At 35.3% G+C, this 20225-nt stretch overlaps 1 protein-coding gene across 2 annotated transcripts; it reads right to left on the bottom strand.

The window, feature by feature from the left end:
- Positions 1-2012: 2012 nt before the first annotated feature.
- LOC120780461 (probable histone-lysine N-methyltransferase set-23) lies at positions 2013-3033 on the bottom strand. Of its 2 annotated transcripts, none has more exons than XM_040112734.1 (2): positions 2308-3031; positions 2013-2238 (listed from the first exon to the last, which is right to left on the bottom strand). In XM_040112734.1, exons 1-2 carry the CDS (start codon positions 2978-2980, stop codon positions 2090-2092), a joined length of 822 nt encoding a protein of 273 aa, XP_039968668.1. In that variant the 5' UTR covers positions 2981-3031; the 3' UTR covers positions 2013-2089. The 2 variants fall into 2 exon arrangements, with proteins under 2 accessions (XP_039968668.1, XP_039968669.1); XM_040112735.1 differs by having other exon boundaries at positions 2149-2238; positions 2348-3033.
- Positions 3034-20225: the final 17192 nt, after the last annotated feature.

A 20225-nucleotide genomic window follows, 5' to 3' on the forward strand; every position in this document is an offset into this window, starting at 1 on the left:
TGACGCTTCTTAAAACTGTAAACTAAGAATAGGAATTTAGTTGGAAACCGTAAATTTCCAAGAATATACATAGAAAAACAATAGAATAACTGACAAACAGTGCTGCCAGATGTGATGCATCTTGTTAGTGTGCCCACAGGTATAATGCAAATCCGAATGAAGAAGAGGCTATTCTGTCAGTAAAATAGAGGCTTTCAAATCGCAATGAATTCCCACAAACTATAGTGCACGACGTTCACTAAATTTTGTAGGCTCAATTATAAAATTCGTCACAGGAACACCAGACCATGACGATTTAATAGAAATAAAAACAGGCTTAAATTACTTAATTGAAAAAAATAACAAACAAAGGAAGATTAGCTTTCATTTTGAAAAATTATTAGAAAAATTAGATCCGAAATCTGTCGTAGAAGAATTTGTAATCAGAGAAGTTTACAAAGAGTTAGAGACAGTTACAAATACAATTAATTTTGCTAGAAAAGGAAATTTTTACTTTAAACTGGAACAATATTCACGTATTGATTTCAAATGAAATTTTTGATGTTCCTGTCATAAATATATTAGAATATTCGGATATCCAGGTATGTATGTACAGGAATGCGATAATCACACCATATCATTAATAATAAATGCAAATTATACAATTTAATTCCGATAGCCTACAAACATGGAAAATTACAAATTGAAAGAAAAATAGCAAAATGTGAAAATAAATTTATGAGAGTATCTAAGTGTAAAAATAATGTAGGAATAAATATTTGTAAACAATAATTGCAAGATAATTGTACCATCCCTTTACTAAATAAGGACAAAGCATATTGTAACATTGTTCAAGAAAACAATGTGCCATTATTAATATTAGATCACGGAAATATTTTAATTGACGGAAACCATATATGGAACGGCCAAAATATTACAGGCACAAAATTAATTCAGTATAATATTAGCACTGCTTTAGATAATAATACATATTTTAACCATGACCTAGAAATAAAAAATATAACACATGATCATCAAAATTAACAAATCAAAATTATGAAAATATTAGAATCCAAATCGAGTTATAAAATTTCTAATATACAAGAAATGTACAAATACCTAAGCTATGCTATTCGTTTAGTAATAATATTAGGATTATTTATATACGCCTCAGTAAAGGCATGTAAATGTTACCAGATTAAACAAGAAGCCAAAAAAACGCCGAGTTTTCGAGCAGCTATATGAAATGGAAGTACAGCGACTCCAAACACAGCGCCTTTGAAATAAGGACATTTCATTTTAACAGAGGGGAGAGTTAAGGAAGATAACATTCCTTATCATACTCACGAACCTAAGAACATCAACAAATCCTTATCAGCTGTAAACATAAAAACATGTCTCATGATATATACACATAATAAGTCAGAGTGGGAGCTATGTTGCCTGTTTGCGCTCCTGGGGACGGTGGAGGTCCTCTGTTGGCCACTCGGTATGAGCGCGAACTGGATGCAGATTGCACAGCCATAGAAGCTGGTGTCGCAGTATTGCGTAGGCAACATGGGGCCACGTAACTCGTGGTCCACTCCCTGTGACTCTTAAAGCCTGAACAGGTATTAAGATGGTTCCATCCATTGCATGTTTTGCACCTGGCCGAGGTCTAGTTTGGATGGAGCCGTTTTGCGCATACGCAGCAGAAAAATTCCTCCGGGCCCGGGTTGGACTCGATGCCAGCCGCGCCGCCCAATCCGAGTGGCCAACAGAGGACCTCCACGGTCCCTAGGAGCTCAATCAGACAACATAGCTCCCCCCTTGACTTTTCGATTGAAGAAGTCACACGATAGGGTATCTCCTAAGGTGAAAACTCGCTTGGTATCGAACGGCTCGGAGAGGCTGAAGTTTGCATTACCGAAAAAATTGCAGATCATAGACAGAGAAGTCTGCAAAAGCTCAGAACGCCTTTAAGGATTGTCATTTTTACTAAAACATTGCGGTTAAAAATCAGAGAACCACAAAGCAACAAGCGAACTGAAATGTAAACTTTTTGCAAATATTTATTTTAGAAAAAGCTATATTGCTACATCCAGTTATTAACATAAGTATATTAATATCCTTAATCTGAAGTATAGGGCATATATCCTGTGCAATTACCACTTCCACACAAGCAGATACGTCGTTGTCTTGCTAACACAACTTCGTTTCCCTCGTTATAATGGAAACAGAGCTCTTCTCCAGGGCTTATGTCTCGCTTTGCGAATATGGCTGTTAATTACAATAAAAGCCATCATTGGTGAATAGATACATACAATAAACAATTCTAATAAAATTTACCAATTTTTGGAATGGGGCAATCAATCCGAACTGAACGTACCTCACAATTCGGATTACAGCTATGATTTAAGTATCGGCCAATATTTCCCCTTTTGGTTGGGTCAATAATTGTTGTAGTGGAAGATTTATCATGCCCCTCCTTGATTCTTTCAATCATAAACAAAATGTAGTTATTTACATTTTGTTCATAATTCTTTAAACGATTATGGGCTTGTTTACGGGAAATAATTTCTCCTGCATATTCACAAATAAACCCTCCTTTAGGTATATGATCACCTGAAAATAATCCTTTGGATTTAAATAAATTTGAATGGACTACTTTCAGTTTAGCCCTAGGCCCCTTCTGAACAAGTCGATTAGTACATTTCGAGGGTTCACATTTACATGACGAACTACACTCGTAAATAAGATCTCCACTATTGTCTGTATCTAAAACCAATTCCCCTGTTTCTGGAAGCCATTTATAGTTCCTGCCATGACATTCAAGGCAACCAAATTGAGAAACATTGCAATCACACCCATTCAGAAGAATGGAATTAAATTCCATTTGTAAATGCTGAAACTCGTTGTCACTGCCATCATTGCTTTGATCGCTAAGAATATTTTCCAAAACATATTCCAAGGAGCGATCCTCATGCTCATAAAAATCAGAAACATTTAAATTACTTGTCATTTTAGTAAAACATGTAAAATATTTGTCTATACCATTGTATTATATAATATCCCGACATTCAACTTTTAATGTCCAGACAACTTTATTGCTATTGCTCGCCCACACGGGCTATTTAGATTTGAAAAAAAAAAATACTTTTTTCATTCTTTCCGGACTAACAACCAGCGATAAAGGGATGGCCAGCATTTTTAACAGTTTGAAGCGCCTCAAAATAAGCGTTTTTAGATAATTTTTCATTGTAACCAACTCGGTCAAAATCATAATTTTTGGCATTTAAATTACAACTCTCTACATTTACAAGTTAAAAATTATTATATCTTCGACTTTTAATATATAACAAAACTATTTAAGTCTTTTTTTTATAATTTTATGGTGCATTACTTTGGCTTTTGACCTTTTAATACTTTATAAAATAAATAAACCTGTTACAAATCCATTATGCATTATATTACAAAACGTTTCATCAAATACATTTAAATTTTGCATTTTCTTAAATTTCCATTAGGGGTATTCTCTTGCTCTTGCAAAACCCGGTGCACGGTGCAAGAATTGCAGATTTACAACGGCACAACAACAAACACACGCAGAAAAATATTTGCAAGGGCTGTAAAATATGTCAGACCGAAACCTATGTATATTTGCGTGCAATGTCACGCAAAAATATAATTGCAACCCTGTTGTAGTTGCCATTTTACATAAAGACATATTACGTCGTTAAATTGTTGAGGAAGATAAGTTTTAAATGGATTTTATTATTTCTATTTAAATTTTAAAGATTTGTTACAGTATTTTTCTTAAAAATGTATGCAGAAGGTGCGCCAATTCACAATATCCATGCTTAATAGTCATTCACAACAAATTGATTCATTCATATATCACTAGATTCTGCAATGGGTGCTCTCGTGCTCTTGTATATTTCAGTATAGTATTTTTGCAATCTGCAATCTTGCAAGAGCAAGAGAATACCCCTATTGTGTTATATTTTTTATTGAACGGCGGCAACAAATCTCTCCGTGCACGTATCTTTTTGATAGAATTTCAATCTTTCTTTTTTTTTACTTATTTTTTTTAGATTACTAAATTAATTTTATTTTTCGCTTGCTTGCAACTATTTTCTTATGGTCTAAATAAATGGATTTCAACGAATATGTAGAACCGAATTAGTTTAAAAGGCAAATATCTCAAAAATCATAAGCGGTAACTATATATTTATATTTTCTTGCTCTGGAGGGCCCACTCTATCCGTATATGCCCATTTTAACCACGAAGTCGGGGGTGTTATTCTAAATCCCTGCCTTCTAGTGTGAGAGCGCCTCAAAATTTGCGATTTTATAAAATTTTACAAAAAGCAATGACAAAATTTGAGGTACTCACGACGTGCCATAAAGCATTGTAAAATCATAAAATCATAAATTTGTATACTAGTTTAAAAAATTTGTTGTTGGATTGCATGAACGCTATGTTTTCGGATCGTTATAAATGTTAACTTGATGAGACTATGTGAAACCCCTAAATATTTTTGCGCATTTAAATTAAAACACGCAACATTTGTTACGATTAAAAAGTACTCTGTAGTGTTCATTTAACATATGGAGAAACGACTTCAATATTTTTATGGTACACTAAAACAACTGTGCCCGAATCGCGGCAGTCGTGAGCGAGCAAGTAATCGTATCGAGTGAAATTTAGTAACGTGTAAATATAAATATATTTTCAATAAAAACAGGAACTTGGAATTAACATATCGTATAAATTGGTGTTTATTTCTGAACTTTTCTCTTTAAAATATCAAGTTAATAAGTTTTAATCTGCAACTCCACAGCTTTTTTTGCATATCTGCTTTATGTGCCTCTTATTTTATTTGCAGCGATCTCTCTTAAAGTAATTATTCTTTCAATATTTTTATTGATTTGAGCTTGCGTTGCTTCATATGCGCGCAAATTGAATTTCAAAAGCGAAAGCTTTTCGCTTTCGACAGTAGGCTTCTTCTTCTTCCTCGCTATTAACAATCATCTCTACCAACTCATTTAAACCTTCTTCCGTCACTACATTTCTAAAAGAGATAACTATTGTCAACCTTCTACTGCAACATCTATCCCCGTAGCTTGGAGGAGTTGCTCTTCTGCTACCTATACCTATTGTTGTATTTTATTATTATTTTAATCATCTATTATTTTGTTTATTTAATAAATATTATTTATTGATATTACTTTTCTCCAAGATTTGACATTTTTCATCGGTGGCCCGGCAGCATTAAGTTTTATCGTCTATGAATCCCATATGTTATTTGCTGCAACTTTGCCTTCGCCACAATTAAGGAAAATATATTTTGCCAAGTCTTGATGCTGTAGCTTAAAATCACTCATAAAATTTTATTTACGCATATATATTCAATAAAAGAAAAATAACTCACTTTGCCTCCGAGAGTGAAATTTCGATTCTTTCGTACAAACGAGAACACGTTATCGAATGAGAAAACTTCAAATTTCGAAAGTGCGTATTCGATAGCGAGTACAACAATCCGAAAACAAAAAAAAAACAAGTAAGGAAGGGCTAAGTTCGGGTGTCACCGAACATTTTATACTCTCGCATGATAAAGTGATAATCGAGATTTCATTATCCGTCATTTACACAATTTTTTTATTTTGCTGTAAAATTAATTAGATTAGTAGTTACTGAGATATGGTTTTTGGTCCATAAGTGGGCGACGCTACGGCCATTTTCAATTTTAAAAAAACGCCTGGGTGCAGCTTCCTTCTGCAATTTCTTACGTAAAATTTAGTGTTTCTGACGTTTTTTGTTAGACGGTTAACGCACTTTTAGTGATTTTAAATATAACCTTTGTATGGGAGGTGGGCGTGGTTATTATCCGATTTCTTCCATTTTTGAACTGTATATGGAAATGCCTGAAGGAAACGACTCTATAGAGTTTGGTTGACATAGCTATAGTAGTTTCCGAGATATGTATAAAAAACTTAGTAGGGGGCGGGGCCGCGCCCACTTTTCCAAAAAATTACGTCCAAATATGCCCTTCCCTAATGCGATCCTCTGTGCCAAATTTCACTTTAATATCTTTATTTATGGCTTAGTTATTACACTTTATAGGTTTTCGGTTTTCGCCATTTTGTGGGCGTGGCAGTGGGCCGATTTTGGCCGTCTTCGAACTTAACTCTCTTATGGAGCCAAAAAATACGTGTACCAAGTTTCATTATGATATCTCAATTTTTACTCAAGTTACAGCTTGCACGGACGGACGGACAGACAGACATCCGGATTTCAACTCTACTCGTCACCCTGATCATTTTGGTATATAAGTTAGCACCCCATACATTCAAAAAGTATCATATGATGCACTAATATCATATGATACAAAGTAATATAATATGACACCACTAAATCGCTGAGAGTGCGACACGTGTAGTGGCAACCTGTGGGAAGCGCTGCGTCAGCGAAGTGCCAACCTGTGGGAAGCGCAGCGTCAGCAAACTCCGTACCCGTTGCAGCGGCAAACATAGGTCTAGAGTTAAGTATAATTAATTGTTAATTTTAGTTCTTGTACAGAATTCAATAAAGGAGCATAGCTCCCAAATATAGGGGCATCGCTCCCAAAAAAAGGAGCATAGCTCCCAGAAAACATTTTTTTTAGTAAAAATAACGAAACGATTTTTAACTTATATAACCCTATATCTGACTCTTTTAGTTTTAGGACTTACAAACAACCGTTATGTGAACAAAACTATGTATAATACTCTCCTTAGCAACTTTGTTGCGAGAGTATAAAAATACATGAATTTCGCTCGTTAACGAGTGCCGCGATTCGGACCCTGACTTTTGAGTTCTCAATTTTCAATAAAGGCATTTAAGCTTGTTAGCTCTCAGTTAATAAACGATTTCAATAATTTTCCATTTAAATTAAAAAACTTTTAAATTTCACATTTCCTTAAATGTGATTTAACACCGTAACATTAACAGACTTAATTTGTAATTTTATAGTGAAAAATATTTTACTTTTTACTTAAATACTTTTATCTATTGATTGATGATCTAGATACATAAATGCAGCAATGACAAGAGCAATTCTTCAATCTGCAGCAACTACCTTATGAACTTCATGCTTTGGTTAGTCTTTTTAAGACTGATGACTACAAAGTCGTGATCAGTGCAGATAAACGATAATCTGGAATAAACAAACGCACATTTAACGCACCAACAATAGATGAAGTTGTCATCCTGATTGTTGGTGAAAACTTGGAAACACGCATATTATAATGCTGATAACTATTTGCTGCGGTTTCGACGATTGCTGGAGCAGTACTGTGTTGACATGTACGTCAAAATAGCAACGGAGCGTTTAACTTTCATTCGGTTGAACCAAGCCAAACTGCATACTGAGGAGTATATCTCTTTACGCGATGCAATGAATTTGGAAGGAAATGCAGCTAATATTTGTCGATTAATTATTTCTGCAGCGACATACATAGGCAGTTCGCGTCATATGCATGAATAAACGCAAAATTAAATAACATATGTACGTCATTACTTTTTATTGCTTTTACCTGTAATCCAAAATATTCAAATGATGCTTCCCGGACAAACAATGCATTGGAATGACGTTAAAATTATAAATATGATTTATGAACCGTGTGTCGCCATTAAACACAATCACTTTGCATGATCGACTGCAAGTGATTCAAACGATATCTACGGAAATTAACGGCGAAGACCGTCACTGGCAGTGATTGCAATTCAGTAAAATCCATAAAATACATTTGAAAATATGTCACGAAAAACAGCGATATGGTGGGTTTTGGCATCCAAACAATGAAATTAAGCGCAATACATTTTGTTGGTACGTGAACTGCAATGAAGCGATTTGGTGTATATTCGCATTCCCAATTCATGAAGTCATCTTACTGTTGTGCATATGGCGGTGCATCTGGAGAATGAGTATATTTTACGGCTTCGAATGTTGTTTAACGTGGTCAAAAGTCTCCAGCGACAACGCAGACCAGTTTCTTAGAGATCTGTCGAAACGATCCGTTTGCACGAACTTTACTCGAAGATGCCACGTTATTATACTTGGAATGCTTCACCGAAGAACTATCAAAGACGCAAGCAAGGGGAAACGTTTCAGATGTGCGTTCTACTGATACTATTGGGGTCTTATGCATATGTGAGTGGGTCAACGTCATTTGAGCCACTACGGACTGTTAATGCTCCAGTATTCCCAACATATTGTGAAGAACTAAATTTACTAGAAAACGATACCCATTGGGAAACGGCAATCGTCGAAGCAATTATTTCTGAATCTAGAAGTCAGATACCCACAATATTTGCTAACAAGGATAATATGTCAGAAAACATTTTACATCAAATTTGTGTCCCTTTAAGAAATATATGTATATAATACTATATTCGGACCGACAACGAAAACAAGTTTTCGTGGGAAAAACTGGTTTTGGCACGTGTTTTCGTCCATGTAAAATCTGTCGCTGAAAACTACTTGAAAACTTACATTCCACTCATTATAATCGGTGCCTGCTCTAGTTTAATCGATGTTTCCGGAAGACATATTTTGCCGGCCCTAAATTGTCACTTGATATTTGTTTACATTCCATATACAAAAACAGCGGTCGCTTGATATTCTCATATTAGGTAGATTCTCTTGCTCTTGCAAAACCTTGCACGGTGCAGAAATTGCAGAATTTTCCTGTTGGTGCAACGGCACAACAACAAACACACGCAGAAAATTATTTGCAATGACTATAAATATGTCAGACCAAAACCCACGTTTATTTTCGTGCCGTCATATATCACTAGATTCTGCAATAGGCGCTCTCTTCGCCTTGCATATTTTGGTATAGGATTTTTGCATTTTGTGTCATCGTGCAATCTTGCAAGAGTAAGAGAATACCTCTATTGATAGTTGTCAGTGAAAACGCATCGAAAACACACATTGTCGGTACGAACGACTTAGATTCCACAACACACAAATGTGTTTTCAAAATGTTTTCAATGTCGATCCGAACATAGTATAAGTATGCTTGTGCATATAACACATAAACCCATGGACTTATTCCACAAAAAGGATAGCATCGATTTAATTTATTTTTGGCAGTACTACCTCCTATCGATAAGCCACATCCTAATAACAGAGATAAAGAGATGCCACCCTCTCCTTCACCTATGACTGGAACGCCAGATTGAAATTATACCAAAAATATAAGTAAAGGGTTTTGTTGCCGAACCGGAAATTGAAGACATTTAAACTTGAGCGGCAAATCAGATGAAATCATTGGATTCCGAGGACTAAATACGTCTTCACCTCTAAATTTCCCGGTCAAAATCGCTGCTTCACTAACATTCCCTATTAACTTTTTAACAGCTAATCTTGTAACATTAGAAAGCCGTGGTTGACTTATATTACGAAGCATCATAAGTGTTACTCCGACTTTCAATTGAAGATTATGCAGAGGTAGGATAGGATAATTCACCACATCTTCTTCATTCCTCACAGTATATTAACATCTTTTTTTTACTGACAAAATAGCAAAAATTGCATATTAAAAGGTAGCTTCAGCGCAGAATGAGCTGTATGACCACCATTCAACAAAGTGGCTGCGATACCTGTAGAAGCCAGTGTAAGTGGTATTTTATTTACAGAACGTACCGCCAGGAATAAAGGGATGTCCAACTTATTCCAGTTTGAGAGCGCTTCAAAATTAGCGTGTTTTTTACATTTTCCATTATGACCAGATTGGATAAAATAATAATTTTTGGGCATTTAAATTAAAACACCCAACATTTAGTACGAATAAAAATTACTATATAGTAGTTAATTACTATATAGAGAAACTATTTTAATCTTTTTATGGTATGCCAATAAAAGGTGGTACCCAATAAAAGGATTTAAGCTCTCAATCAATAAATGGTTTTAATAATTTTCCATTGAAAATAATACTATGATGCTTGACATTACAAAATGTTTCATGCAATGCAATTATATTTCACAACTTCATTTAGTTTTCATTGTTTTACATTTTTTATAAGTGGTCTTGAACAATGCAACAATTCCCTCCGTTTACATATTTTTTTGGTAAGATTTCAAGATTTCTGGCCATCGCTCATTTCCAATTGCTAAACGTCAAAACCACCTTAACTCGAACAGTTGATTTTTATCTTGATTGATTTAGCAATTCTTCTCTCACTTCCAATGAGAGAGGAGTTGGACATCTCTTTATCTCTGGTACCGCTGCTAACAGTAATGATATCAAAAAAGTTTTTCCGGTGCCTCCTGGCGCATCCAAAAAAAAAAAAAATCCACTATTCCCACTACAAATTGCTTGTATAATGGATTCATTCACTACTTTCTGTTGAACATTCAATTTCGGAACATAAGAATTCAATTCATTGCGATCATACGTTGTTCATGTGGTAATTCCTGATTGAAAAGATCATGCATAGCTCGATTTGGCAATGTTGAGCCTAATAGCGCTAATGTCTTGTTTGATATAGATAAGAATAAATTTTCAATCATCACCAATGCCTCATAGTGTTCGTCTTTGTTGTGAATGAGCAGAAACTGATGCATTTGCAAGAGTAGCATTCCAGTGCATATTAACCTCCAACAAAGGGATGTCAGTTATATTATGCGTCGAAACTACCTTAAAAGTTGGCTTGAAATTATCACGAATGGTATTGGTCGCACCAAACGAAGTTATTTGGAAACTTCAATTATACGTTTGCATAATCACCAAAAAATGATTCGACTCAGGTGTAACTCCCAAAACCAAAGACCCCAAAGTTCAATGCCGGTAATATCACTTTCCATTAGTACAACATAATCCCGGCGGTTCATTTTTGAATTTTAATGTTTTGCAAACTACAGACATTAATCCATTACAAACTGATGCGGGCAACCTATATTCCAATGTATTATCATAATTGAACGCTGCCCGATTAAAATTTTCTAAAACACGTGCCCTATTTTGGAAAATTCTTCTACGTGTAGTACGTTGCCGATCACCAAAATTTATTTTCAAATGCTGCACATTATTTTCCTGTGATCTCCTAACTGCTACATGTGAAGCAGTATGCAAACGTCCCCAATATTATTACATTTAATATGCAAAGGTGGTAGTAATACCTTTTTGGGACCAACTAGAGGTTTACTGGCAACGTTTCTTTGTCCTGTAGTGAGTGCCTGACGTACTGACCATACATAATAACAGTCTCTCGCACGGCTGTCCCATTCAAAAAGGTAGCAATAATATTTCCTAGTTGCATTCCAAGAAGAAGGGCTATTACTTTTGGGTCTCCACATATTGCCCAGCCATACTCACGATAACGGATGCGCTCTAAAACAACTCTCATATTCTCATATGATTCCTTCATATGAACCGCATGAGCTAAGGGCACAGATGGATAAACTAAGCTTGGAGGAATCAATGAATAGACACCAATCACGTGGATCATGTTTCTGTCCTAGTGCGTTAAACAGAAGGTTAACTTCTGAAAAGAATACTAGATCCCCTTCTTGAAGAAAGCAATTTGTGAGGACTTTCTGCCTTTTTTTGTAAAAAGTAATATTTACATCAATTTGGAGAAGGTTCCAACCTTTTCGTCTGGAAGCTAAAAGTTCGGACTGCAATTTTGAAAGGCTTGAATCTCGAACTAAGTCATGAAGTTCACCCTGTGTAGTTAGATGCGGCACTGTTGAACATCCTGCTAAATCAAATAAAGGATCGGTTGTCATTTCCTTTGCGGTTTCTGTAACATCACTTGAAAAGCTAGTCGATTCTAGTTCTTCATCGAGACTCCAAGATTTTGGTGCTTTTTGAATAGGAAGTTGTTTACTGTGTTTGACAGGTCTTAAAGGTGATTTTAAATTACAGTACTTAACCGTATGTTTAGACTTCGGTCCAATACCTTTAATACTCGTGAGGCAAAAATTGGCACTACAAAGGACATTTTACGATTTGAACCTTTTTACCAAGCTGTTAACAATGTTACACAAGTTGTACAACATATATGAGGAGCTCATGCTTTGTTTTCGTCCTCAGCTTTAACACCAAAGTACAATTCGTAAGCTTTTAGCACAAGCGGATTAAAATTATGTTTTTGCGATTTAAAAGATAGTTCTCCGCACACATAAAAAAAACTGTTGGCACTATTTACGCACTGTCTAGGCATTGTACCTAAAAATCTTAAACACAGTAATTTAAAAACGTAAAAGGACGTGAACCCAAAAACGTTTTGCTATCTAAACATAGAACACGTAGCCGATACGGACACCGTAAGAGCGCGAACAGCGAATTCCGCGAAACCGTGGCCCGAATCAGCTGATACGACCTATCTTATGGGAGCGCAATGTAAATGATCAGTAAACAGCGCTTTTACCGCCCGCTTTACCGCACGTAGATTTCCACGGTATTTGGATTTTTTCCATAGAAACGTGTCAGCTGATAGCTCTCTCACAACGCAGGGTTACCAGTCTCGATATACTGTAGCAATTATAAAAATTGTCTTCCAATTACATTCATTTCAAAAGCCTCAAATTCTACCAAGCACAATTATGCAACTAATGAAAAGAAATTATTCGCTATAGTATGCACAACAAATGTGGTTGCTGACACATTGTCAAGGCAATTCTATAATAGAAACCCAACATTCTGCAGAAAGCAGCGATGAATACCAAATCCTCTTCTTCTTCTTCTTAATTGGCGTAGACACCGCTTACGCGATTATAGCCGAGTTAACAACAGCGCGCCAGTCGTTTCTTCTTTTCGCTACGTGGCGCCAGTTGGATATTCCAAGCGAAGCCAGGTCCTTCTCCACTTGGTCCTTCCAACGGAGTGGAGGTCTTCCTCTTCCTCTGCCTCCCCCGGCGGGTACTGCGTCGAATACTTTCGGAGCTGGAGTGTTTTCATCCATCCGGACAACATGACCTAGCCAGCGTAGCCGCTGCCTTTTAATTCGCTGACCTATGTCAATGTCGTCGTATATCTCGTACAGCTCATCGTTCCATCGAATGCGATATTCGCCGTGTCCAATGCGCAAAGGCCCATAAATCTTTTGCAGAATTTTTCTCTCGAAAACTCGTAACGTCGACTCATCGGTTGCTGTCATCGCCCAAGCCTCTGCACCATATAGCAGGACGGGAATTATGGGCGACTTATAGAGTTTAGCTTTTGTTCGTCGAGAGAGGACTTTACTTTTCAATTGCCTACTCAGTCCGAAGTAGCACCTGTTGGCAAGAGCAATCCTGCGATGGATTTCCAGGCTGACATTGTTGGTGGTGTTAATGCTGGTTCCTAAATAGACGAAATTATCTACAACTTCAAAGTTATGACTGTCAACAGTGACGTGAGAGCCAAGTCGCTAGTGCGACGGCGCGGGTGTTGAGGCCGATGATATCAATATCGTCGGCATACGCCAGCAGCTGTATACTCTTATAGAAGATGGTACCTTCTCTGTTTAGTTCTGCAGCTCGAACTATTTTCTCCAGACGCAGGTTGAAAAAGTCGCACGATAGGGAATCGCCTTGTCTGAAACCTCGTTTGGTATCGAACGGCTCGGAGAGGTCCATCCCGATCCTGACGGAGCTTTTCGTGTTGCTCAACGTCAGTTTACGCAGCCGTATTAGTTTTGCGAGGATACCAAATTCAGACATCGCGGCATAAAGGCAGCTCCTTTTCGTGCTGTCGAAAGCAGCTTTGAAATCGACGAAGAGGTGGTGTGTGTCGATTCTCCTTTCACGGATCTTTTCCAAGATTTGGCGCATGGTGAATATCTGGTCGGTTGTTGATTTTCCAGGTCTAAAGCCACACTGATAAGGTCCAATCAGTTTGTTGACGGTGGGCTTTAATCTTTCACACAATACGCTCGATAGAACCTTATATGCGATGTTGAGGAGGCTGATCCCACGGTAGTTGGTGCAGATTGTGGGGTCTCCTTTTTTATGGATTGGGCATAGCACACTTAAATTCCAATCATTGGGCATGCTTTCGTCCGACCATATTTTAGAAAGAAGCTGATGCATGCTCCTTATTAGTCCTTCGCCGTCGTGTTTGAAAAGCTCGGCCGGCAGTCCGTCGGCCCCTGCCGCTTTGTTGTTCTTGAGGCGGGCAATTGCTATTCGAATTTCTTCATGGTCGGGAAATGAATGCTCCATCGTTATCGATTGGGGAATCGGGTTCTCCTTCTCCTGGTGTTGTGCGTTCACTGCCATTCAGCAGGCTGGAGAAGTGTTCCCTCCATAATTTAAGTATGCTCTGGGCATCAGTGACTAGATCACCTTTGGGGGTTCTACAAGAGTATGCTCCGGTCTTGAAACCTTCTGTAAGTCGCCGCATTTTTTCGTAGAATTTTCGAGCATTACCCCTGTCGGCCAGCATTTCAGCCTCTTTCTTCTTCTGTCTGCAAATGCGTCCGCTTTCTTCTTCAACTCTCGATATCTATCCCATCCCGCACGTGTTGTTGTCGATCGTAACGTTGCGAGGTAGGCAGCCTGTTTGCCCTCCGCTGCGACACGGCACTCCTCGTCGTACCAGCTGTTCTTTTGCACTTTCCGAAAACCAATGGATTCGGTTGCAGCTGTACGTAAGGAATTTGAAATGCCGTCCCACAGTTTCCTTATACCGAGTTGTTGACGAGTGCTCTCAGAGAGCAGGAGTGCAAGCCGAGTAGAAAATCGTTCGGCTGGCTGTTGTGATTGCAGCTTCTCAACGTCGAACTTTCCTTGTGTTTGTTGGCGTGCGTTTTTTGCTGCACAGAGGCGGGTGCGGGTCTTGGCTGCAACAAGATAGTGGTCCGAGTCGATGTTAGGACCTCGGAGCGCACGCACATCTAAAAAACTTAAGACGTGGCTTCCGTCTATCACAACATGATCGCATTGGATGTTTCGCCTTCTCACATTACCTCGCCTTCGAACGGATGTTTTTAGGCTACCCAGAGGATACTTGGTCAAAGACCGGAAGTAGTGAGCTGCTTGAGCCATGTGTAAAAGAATCGTTTCTGGCCACTACCAAGTGAATGGCGATCAGAGAACTTTCCTCACTTGCGTGAACTTCTACACATGACTCCATACCAAATCCACTAAACAAAAAAGACTTTAAAACATTTCAAGCAACAAATAGTAATCGATAGTGGCTTCTAGACAATTTCTAATTTTAATAACAAAAGATTTCTAATTGAATACGACATATCAGAAAATATAGTAGGTATTTTAAAGAATATATAAATTCAAAAATAGTTACTGGAATATTATGCACACCTGAAGTGCAGTACGCAATAAAAAACATTTTGAAAGAAGCATTTCCACAATCAAATTTTTATATACCAAACTATTACCGAATGATATTACTAATAAGGAAGATCAAGGGGCAATAATTGAACAAAACCATAACAGAGCGCATAGTAATGATAGGGAAAATTTGGCACAAATAAGACAACAATATTATTGGCTTTTAATGATAAAGCATTTTAAACAATATGCGAAAAGTTGCAGCATTTATAACACAAATAAATATGAAAGGCACCCAAAACAAATTCTAATAGGGAAGCACCTATATCACAGAAAGAGAGAGAACAATTTCACATCGCTATTTTTTTCGCATGGAAATTAAAAATTTTCACGTGAATTACGATATAATAAAACTCCGGTTTACCGTACTGAGCGGCTTGCCGTCCAGTTTATTAATCATCATTTTATTCTGTACAAAAATCTTATTTCCTAAATTTACCTGAAGCCGTTGTGCTGACTTCACATATTCTTTATAAAAATCTTACTTGCTAAATTTACCTGAAGCCGTTGTGCTGACTTGACATTCCTCAGCATCAACGACCCGTCATATCTTATATTACAATTTTATATGTACATATGTATGTAGTTGAATCTGAAGATTCAACTTACATTTCAGAGAAATAAAAATATTTAAAAAATACTTGTCTTTTTTTGTGTGTCGACGAGTTTGACAGTGGTGGAGTCGTTTGACGACGCAACTCCCCCAGCGTTACTGTTTGAACTCTCCTGAGTTCTTGTATTTACAATTTTATTTTTGTTGTTTTTTTCTTTAATATTATTACTAGGATTGCTACTACTACCATTACAATGATTATCAATGATATATTAATACCATATGATACATTTTTATGGTATTTTAATTCTGCAATTTCTTTTATGTTTTCTATATTTTTTATTGCAATATCATTGAATGTTAATTTTGGTGTGTAACTTTGGTTTAATTTTTCGGCAGGGTATATAATTGTATGAATATATTCTGTTTTATTATTTTTAAATTCTTGTTTTAAAATTTCCATTTTACAATTTACAAATTTGATTATATAGTTATTTTTTAATACAATTTTTCTGTCATCGCAGTTTTGTTTTATTACATCATTTTTGCATTTCTTATTAATATTGTGTCATCGCTTATTTCTTGTATTGATGTTTTGTTATTATATTTAAATTCGCAAGTATTTGAAAATATGCAGCTTTTACTCAATTTTAGATTTTTAAATGCTTTATTTTCTACATAATCAAAATAGTTTTCGCCAATTTTTATAACGAATTTTTCTTTTTCAATAATTTGTAATTTATTTCTATTTGGCATTGGGGTTATTAATTGAATCTTAGTTTGAAAAAATGTTCTTGGTATCTGAATTGCAAATATTATTGTATCGTTTCTGTATACTACTACTCCTACTTTTGATAATTTTAGTTTGTAAAAATCAATCTCGTATTTTTCAATTTCTTCCCTAGTTAACATACTTGGATGTACCATATTGTATTTAGCCGCCGCTATATTATTTTGTATTTCTTGAACTTTACTTTCTATGAATTTTAGTTTATTCATTTCATCATTATACAAAATTTTACTTTCAATTCTATTTTCCTCTTTGTTTATTATATTTAAAGTTTCTATTATTTGTTTCCTATCTGATTCTATAGTTCCTTTTAATAAGTTTAGTGATCTATTTAAATGTTCATTAATTACTATTTGTTTATTTAAATTTACAATGGCATTATGGCCATTTTCTTCAATAATTTTTAAATGGTTCAAAATGTCTTGTCTGTCATCATCATCCATGACTCCAAACATCCATTTATATGCTATTCCTCCTATATTTATCAAGCCTCTTTTATTTCTCTTTTTGATATTCGGTGTTATTGATGTGATTTTTGCTTTTATATTTTTTATTTCATCAAACAAAATTTCTTTATTTTCAATATTTAGTTTTTCAATATGTATTTTCTTTAACCTGATCAACTATGTCTGCTATCTTGTTCGGATTTATAGTATGTATAACTGTACTTATTTCGTTAACTATTTCTATGTCCGCTGTTTGTATAATTGTATACCCCGCATCTTCTATTATTGGTGTAATTTGCAAAAGTGCTGTCACCAATGATATGATTATTGTTAAAAAATAATTATTATCGTCATCTGTAAAAGTAAAAATGTATAACCGTTTTAGGTTTTGATTTAAAAAACTTAAATTGGATTTTAGTCGCCTCTTACGACAGGCATCTCTTACCATGGGTATATTCTAGAAAGACCCTTACCCACTGGGGTAAAAAAATCATGTATATATATGTAGAAAAAAATTAAATGTTATTATCTCCATTAAATGCCCTTAGACTGAATGAATCGTCATCATCCTCATTTGGATTTTCTATGTTTGCTAATTTCATTGGTCTTTTTATATTTGCCGGATGGACGTTTTGTAAGGGAAATATTCTGAAATATGGTTGATCCTTATGCCGTACTCTTTTGTAGTTTTTAATTGGTCCTGTTTGTCTGTTTTCTATATATTCTTCTCTGTTTTGATTTAATTTGGCTATTGTTTTCTGTTTCACTGTATTTATTCTATCTTGTAATATGGATGGACAAATGTTTTCTTTGGCGTCCCTTGGAGAACATTTGATAGTTGAGTGGTACCTATCGTTATAGTTGCATATAACAATTTGTATCCTCATTTCTGTTGAAAGACTAGAGTCCTCAATTCCTGTTAGTTTTTCCAACAAGGTTGAGTGCAGTCTCTCAATGTCTGCATTTCCTGTATGGCTATTTGGTTTTGTGTGATGGACTTCTACATTTTCGGCATTTAAATATTGTATTAATTGTTCTGCTCTAAACTCATTATCCATAATAATTTTTTTTAGGTTTACCGAATTTCGCAAAATGTTCCATAATTATTGTCTTTTTAGCTCTCCAGTTTCTGTCTGTTATTCTGTAAGCTGCTGCGAATTTTGTTAATTTGTCAATTACTGTTACAAATGATTGCTTATTGAAATGAAATATATCTACATGAAGTATCTCATTTTTATTGGTTGGAGTTTCAGTTAGGTGAAATTTAGGTTTAATGGGTTTCCTATCGTATTTGATTTGTTGGCATTTTTGGCAATTATTTATTATCAATTGTATTTCTTCTTTGAATTTTGGAAAATATATTTTATCTTTTAATGTATTATAGGTTTCATTTATGCCACTATGCATAGATTCTTTTGTATGGTATAGTGATATTTGCTTATGTAGTTCTTCTTCTTCTTCTATTTCTGATGCTCTTTTTGTGCATTTTATAAATTTTAAACTTCTATCTTGAGCAAACATTTCAATAAGTAGTTTTTGTATTTTATGGTAATCTGCTTCAGATACTTCTGAAAATATTCCTACAATTCCGTTTCCTTTTATATATTTTTAATGTTTCCTTGTTCTCTTCTTTTTCATCCATTGGGTTTATTTCAATTATTTTTCTTCCATGGAGTCTTTGCATTTGCTGTTTGTGTCTATATGTTAATATAATTTGAATTTTATATTTATTAACAATTTCTTCTTTAATTGGAAAGTGTTCCAACAGTTCTTCATCTGCTGAATGAATTGTTTCCGACAATTCTAAGTTTGATTCATTGTCGTTACCTTCTTTTATTTTTGGTGAGTTTTCAATTCGACTCAAGAAATCAGCTACAACATTATTTTTTCCATTTAAATATTCTATTTCAAAGTTGTATTCTTGCAATTTCAATAACCATCTCTGATGGCGTTGAGAAAATTCTTTTCCTTTATATTTATTAACAAGATATTTGATTGGACAGTGATCGGTTATTATTTTAAATTTATTGCCATATATATATGGTCGAAAATATGTAATAGAGAAAATTACCGCTAAAAATTCTTTGTCTGTCGTTGAATATTTTTGCTCATGATTGTTTAGAGTTCTTGAAATATAGCATACTGGTTGGCCTTGCTGTGAAAGCACTGCTCCAATAGCATAGTCACTAGCATCAGTTGTGATACTGAATTCTTTGTCGTACTCTGGGAATTTGAGAGTTGGGTGAGATGAAATGAGTGCTTTTAAATTTTCAAAGCTTTCAATATATTGTGGATCTTTAGAGTTTATTTTATTGCCCTTTTTCAAATATTTTATCATGGGGTAAGCTATTTTAGAATAATCTTTTATGAATTTTCGATAATATCCTGTTGCTCTAAAAATCCTTTTAACTGTTTCTCAGTTTTTGGTATTGGTAGCTTTTGAATTGCTATAATTTTATCAGTATTAGGCTTGATGCCTTCTTTTGTTAAAATGTGTCCTAGGAATGTAGTTTCTCTTTGAAGAAAACTGCATTTATCTGCCTGTATTTTTAATTTATTCTCTTGTAGTTTCAAAAAAATTTTTTTTAATGAGTTTATGTGCTCTTCTAATGAAGTTGAAAAAATTAATATGTCATCTAAATATACGACACATATTTTATTTATATATTCCCTCAATATGTCATTCATAAATCTCTGAAAAGTAGCTGGGGCATTTTTCAACCCGAAAGGCATTCGGACGTATTCATATAGTCCTGCCGGAGTGACAAAAGCTGTTTTCTGGATGTCCCTTTCTGCCATTAAAATCTGATGGTAACCTTTTGCTAGATCTATGGTGCTAAAGTACTGTGCTTTTCCCAATTTATCTAAGATTCCTTCGATATTCGGTAGAGGATACTTATCGTCTACAGTCAATTGGTTTAACCTCCTATAATCAACCACTAGCCTGAATTTTTGTATTCCTGAATTATCTATCTTTTTCGGTATTATTAGAATAGGTGAGCTATATCTACTGTGACTTTTTCTAATTATCCCTTGCTCTTCTAATTCAGAAATTTGTCTTCTTACTTCTTCTTCATGTTTTGGAGGTAATCTATAAATTCTTGAATTTATTTGTTGATCCGTAACTGTTTTAATTTCATGAACTACTGCTT

The sequence above is a fragment of the Bactrocera tryoni genome, unplaced genomic scaffold, assembly GCF_016617805.1.
Source record: "Bactrocera tryoni isolate S06 unplaced genomic scaffold, CSIRO_BtryS06_freeze2 scaffold_25, whole genome shotgun sequence".
Lineage (NCBI taxonomy): Eukaryota > Metazoa > Arthropoda > Insecta > Diptera > Tephritidae > Bactrocera > Bactrocera tryoni.

Excerpts from the sequence above, each read along its gene's own strand:
- LOC120780461 (XM_040112734.1), bottom strand. The coding sequence starts at position 2,980 with ATGACAAGTAATTTAAATGTTTCTGATTTTTATGAGCATGAGGATCGC. Across the intron at positions 2,239-2,307 it reads TTGCCCCATTCCAAAAATTG|CCATATTCGCAAAGCGAGAC; the intron begins GTAAATTTTATT and ends TGTAATTAACAG.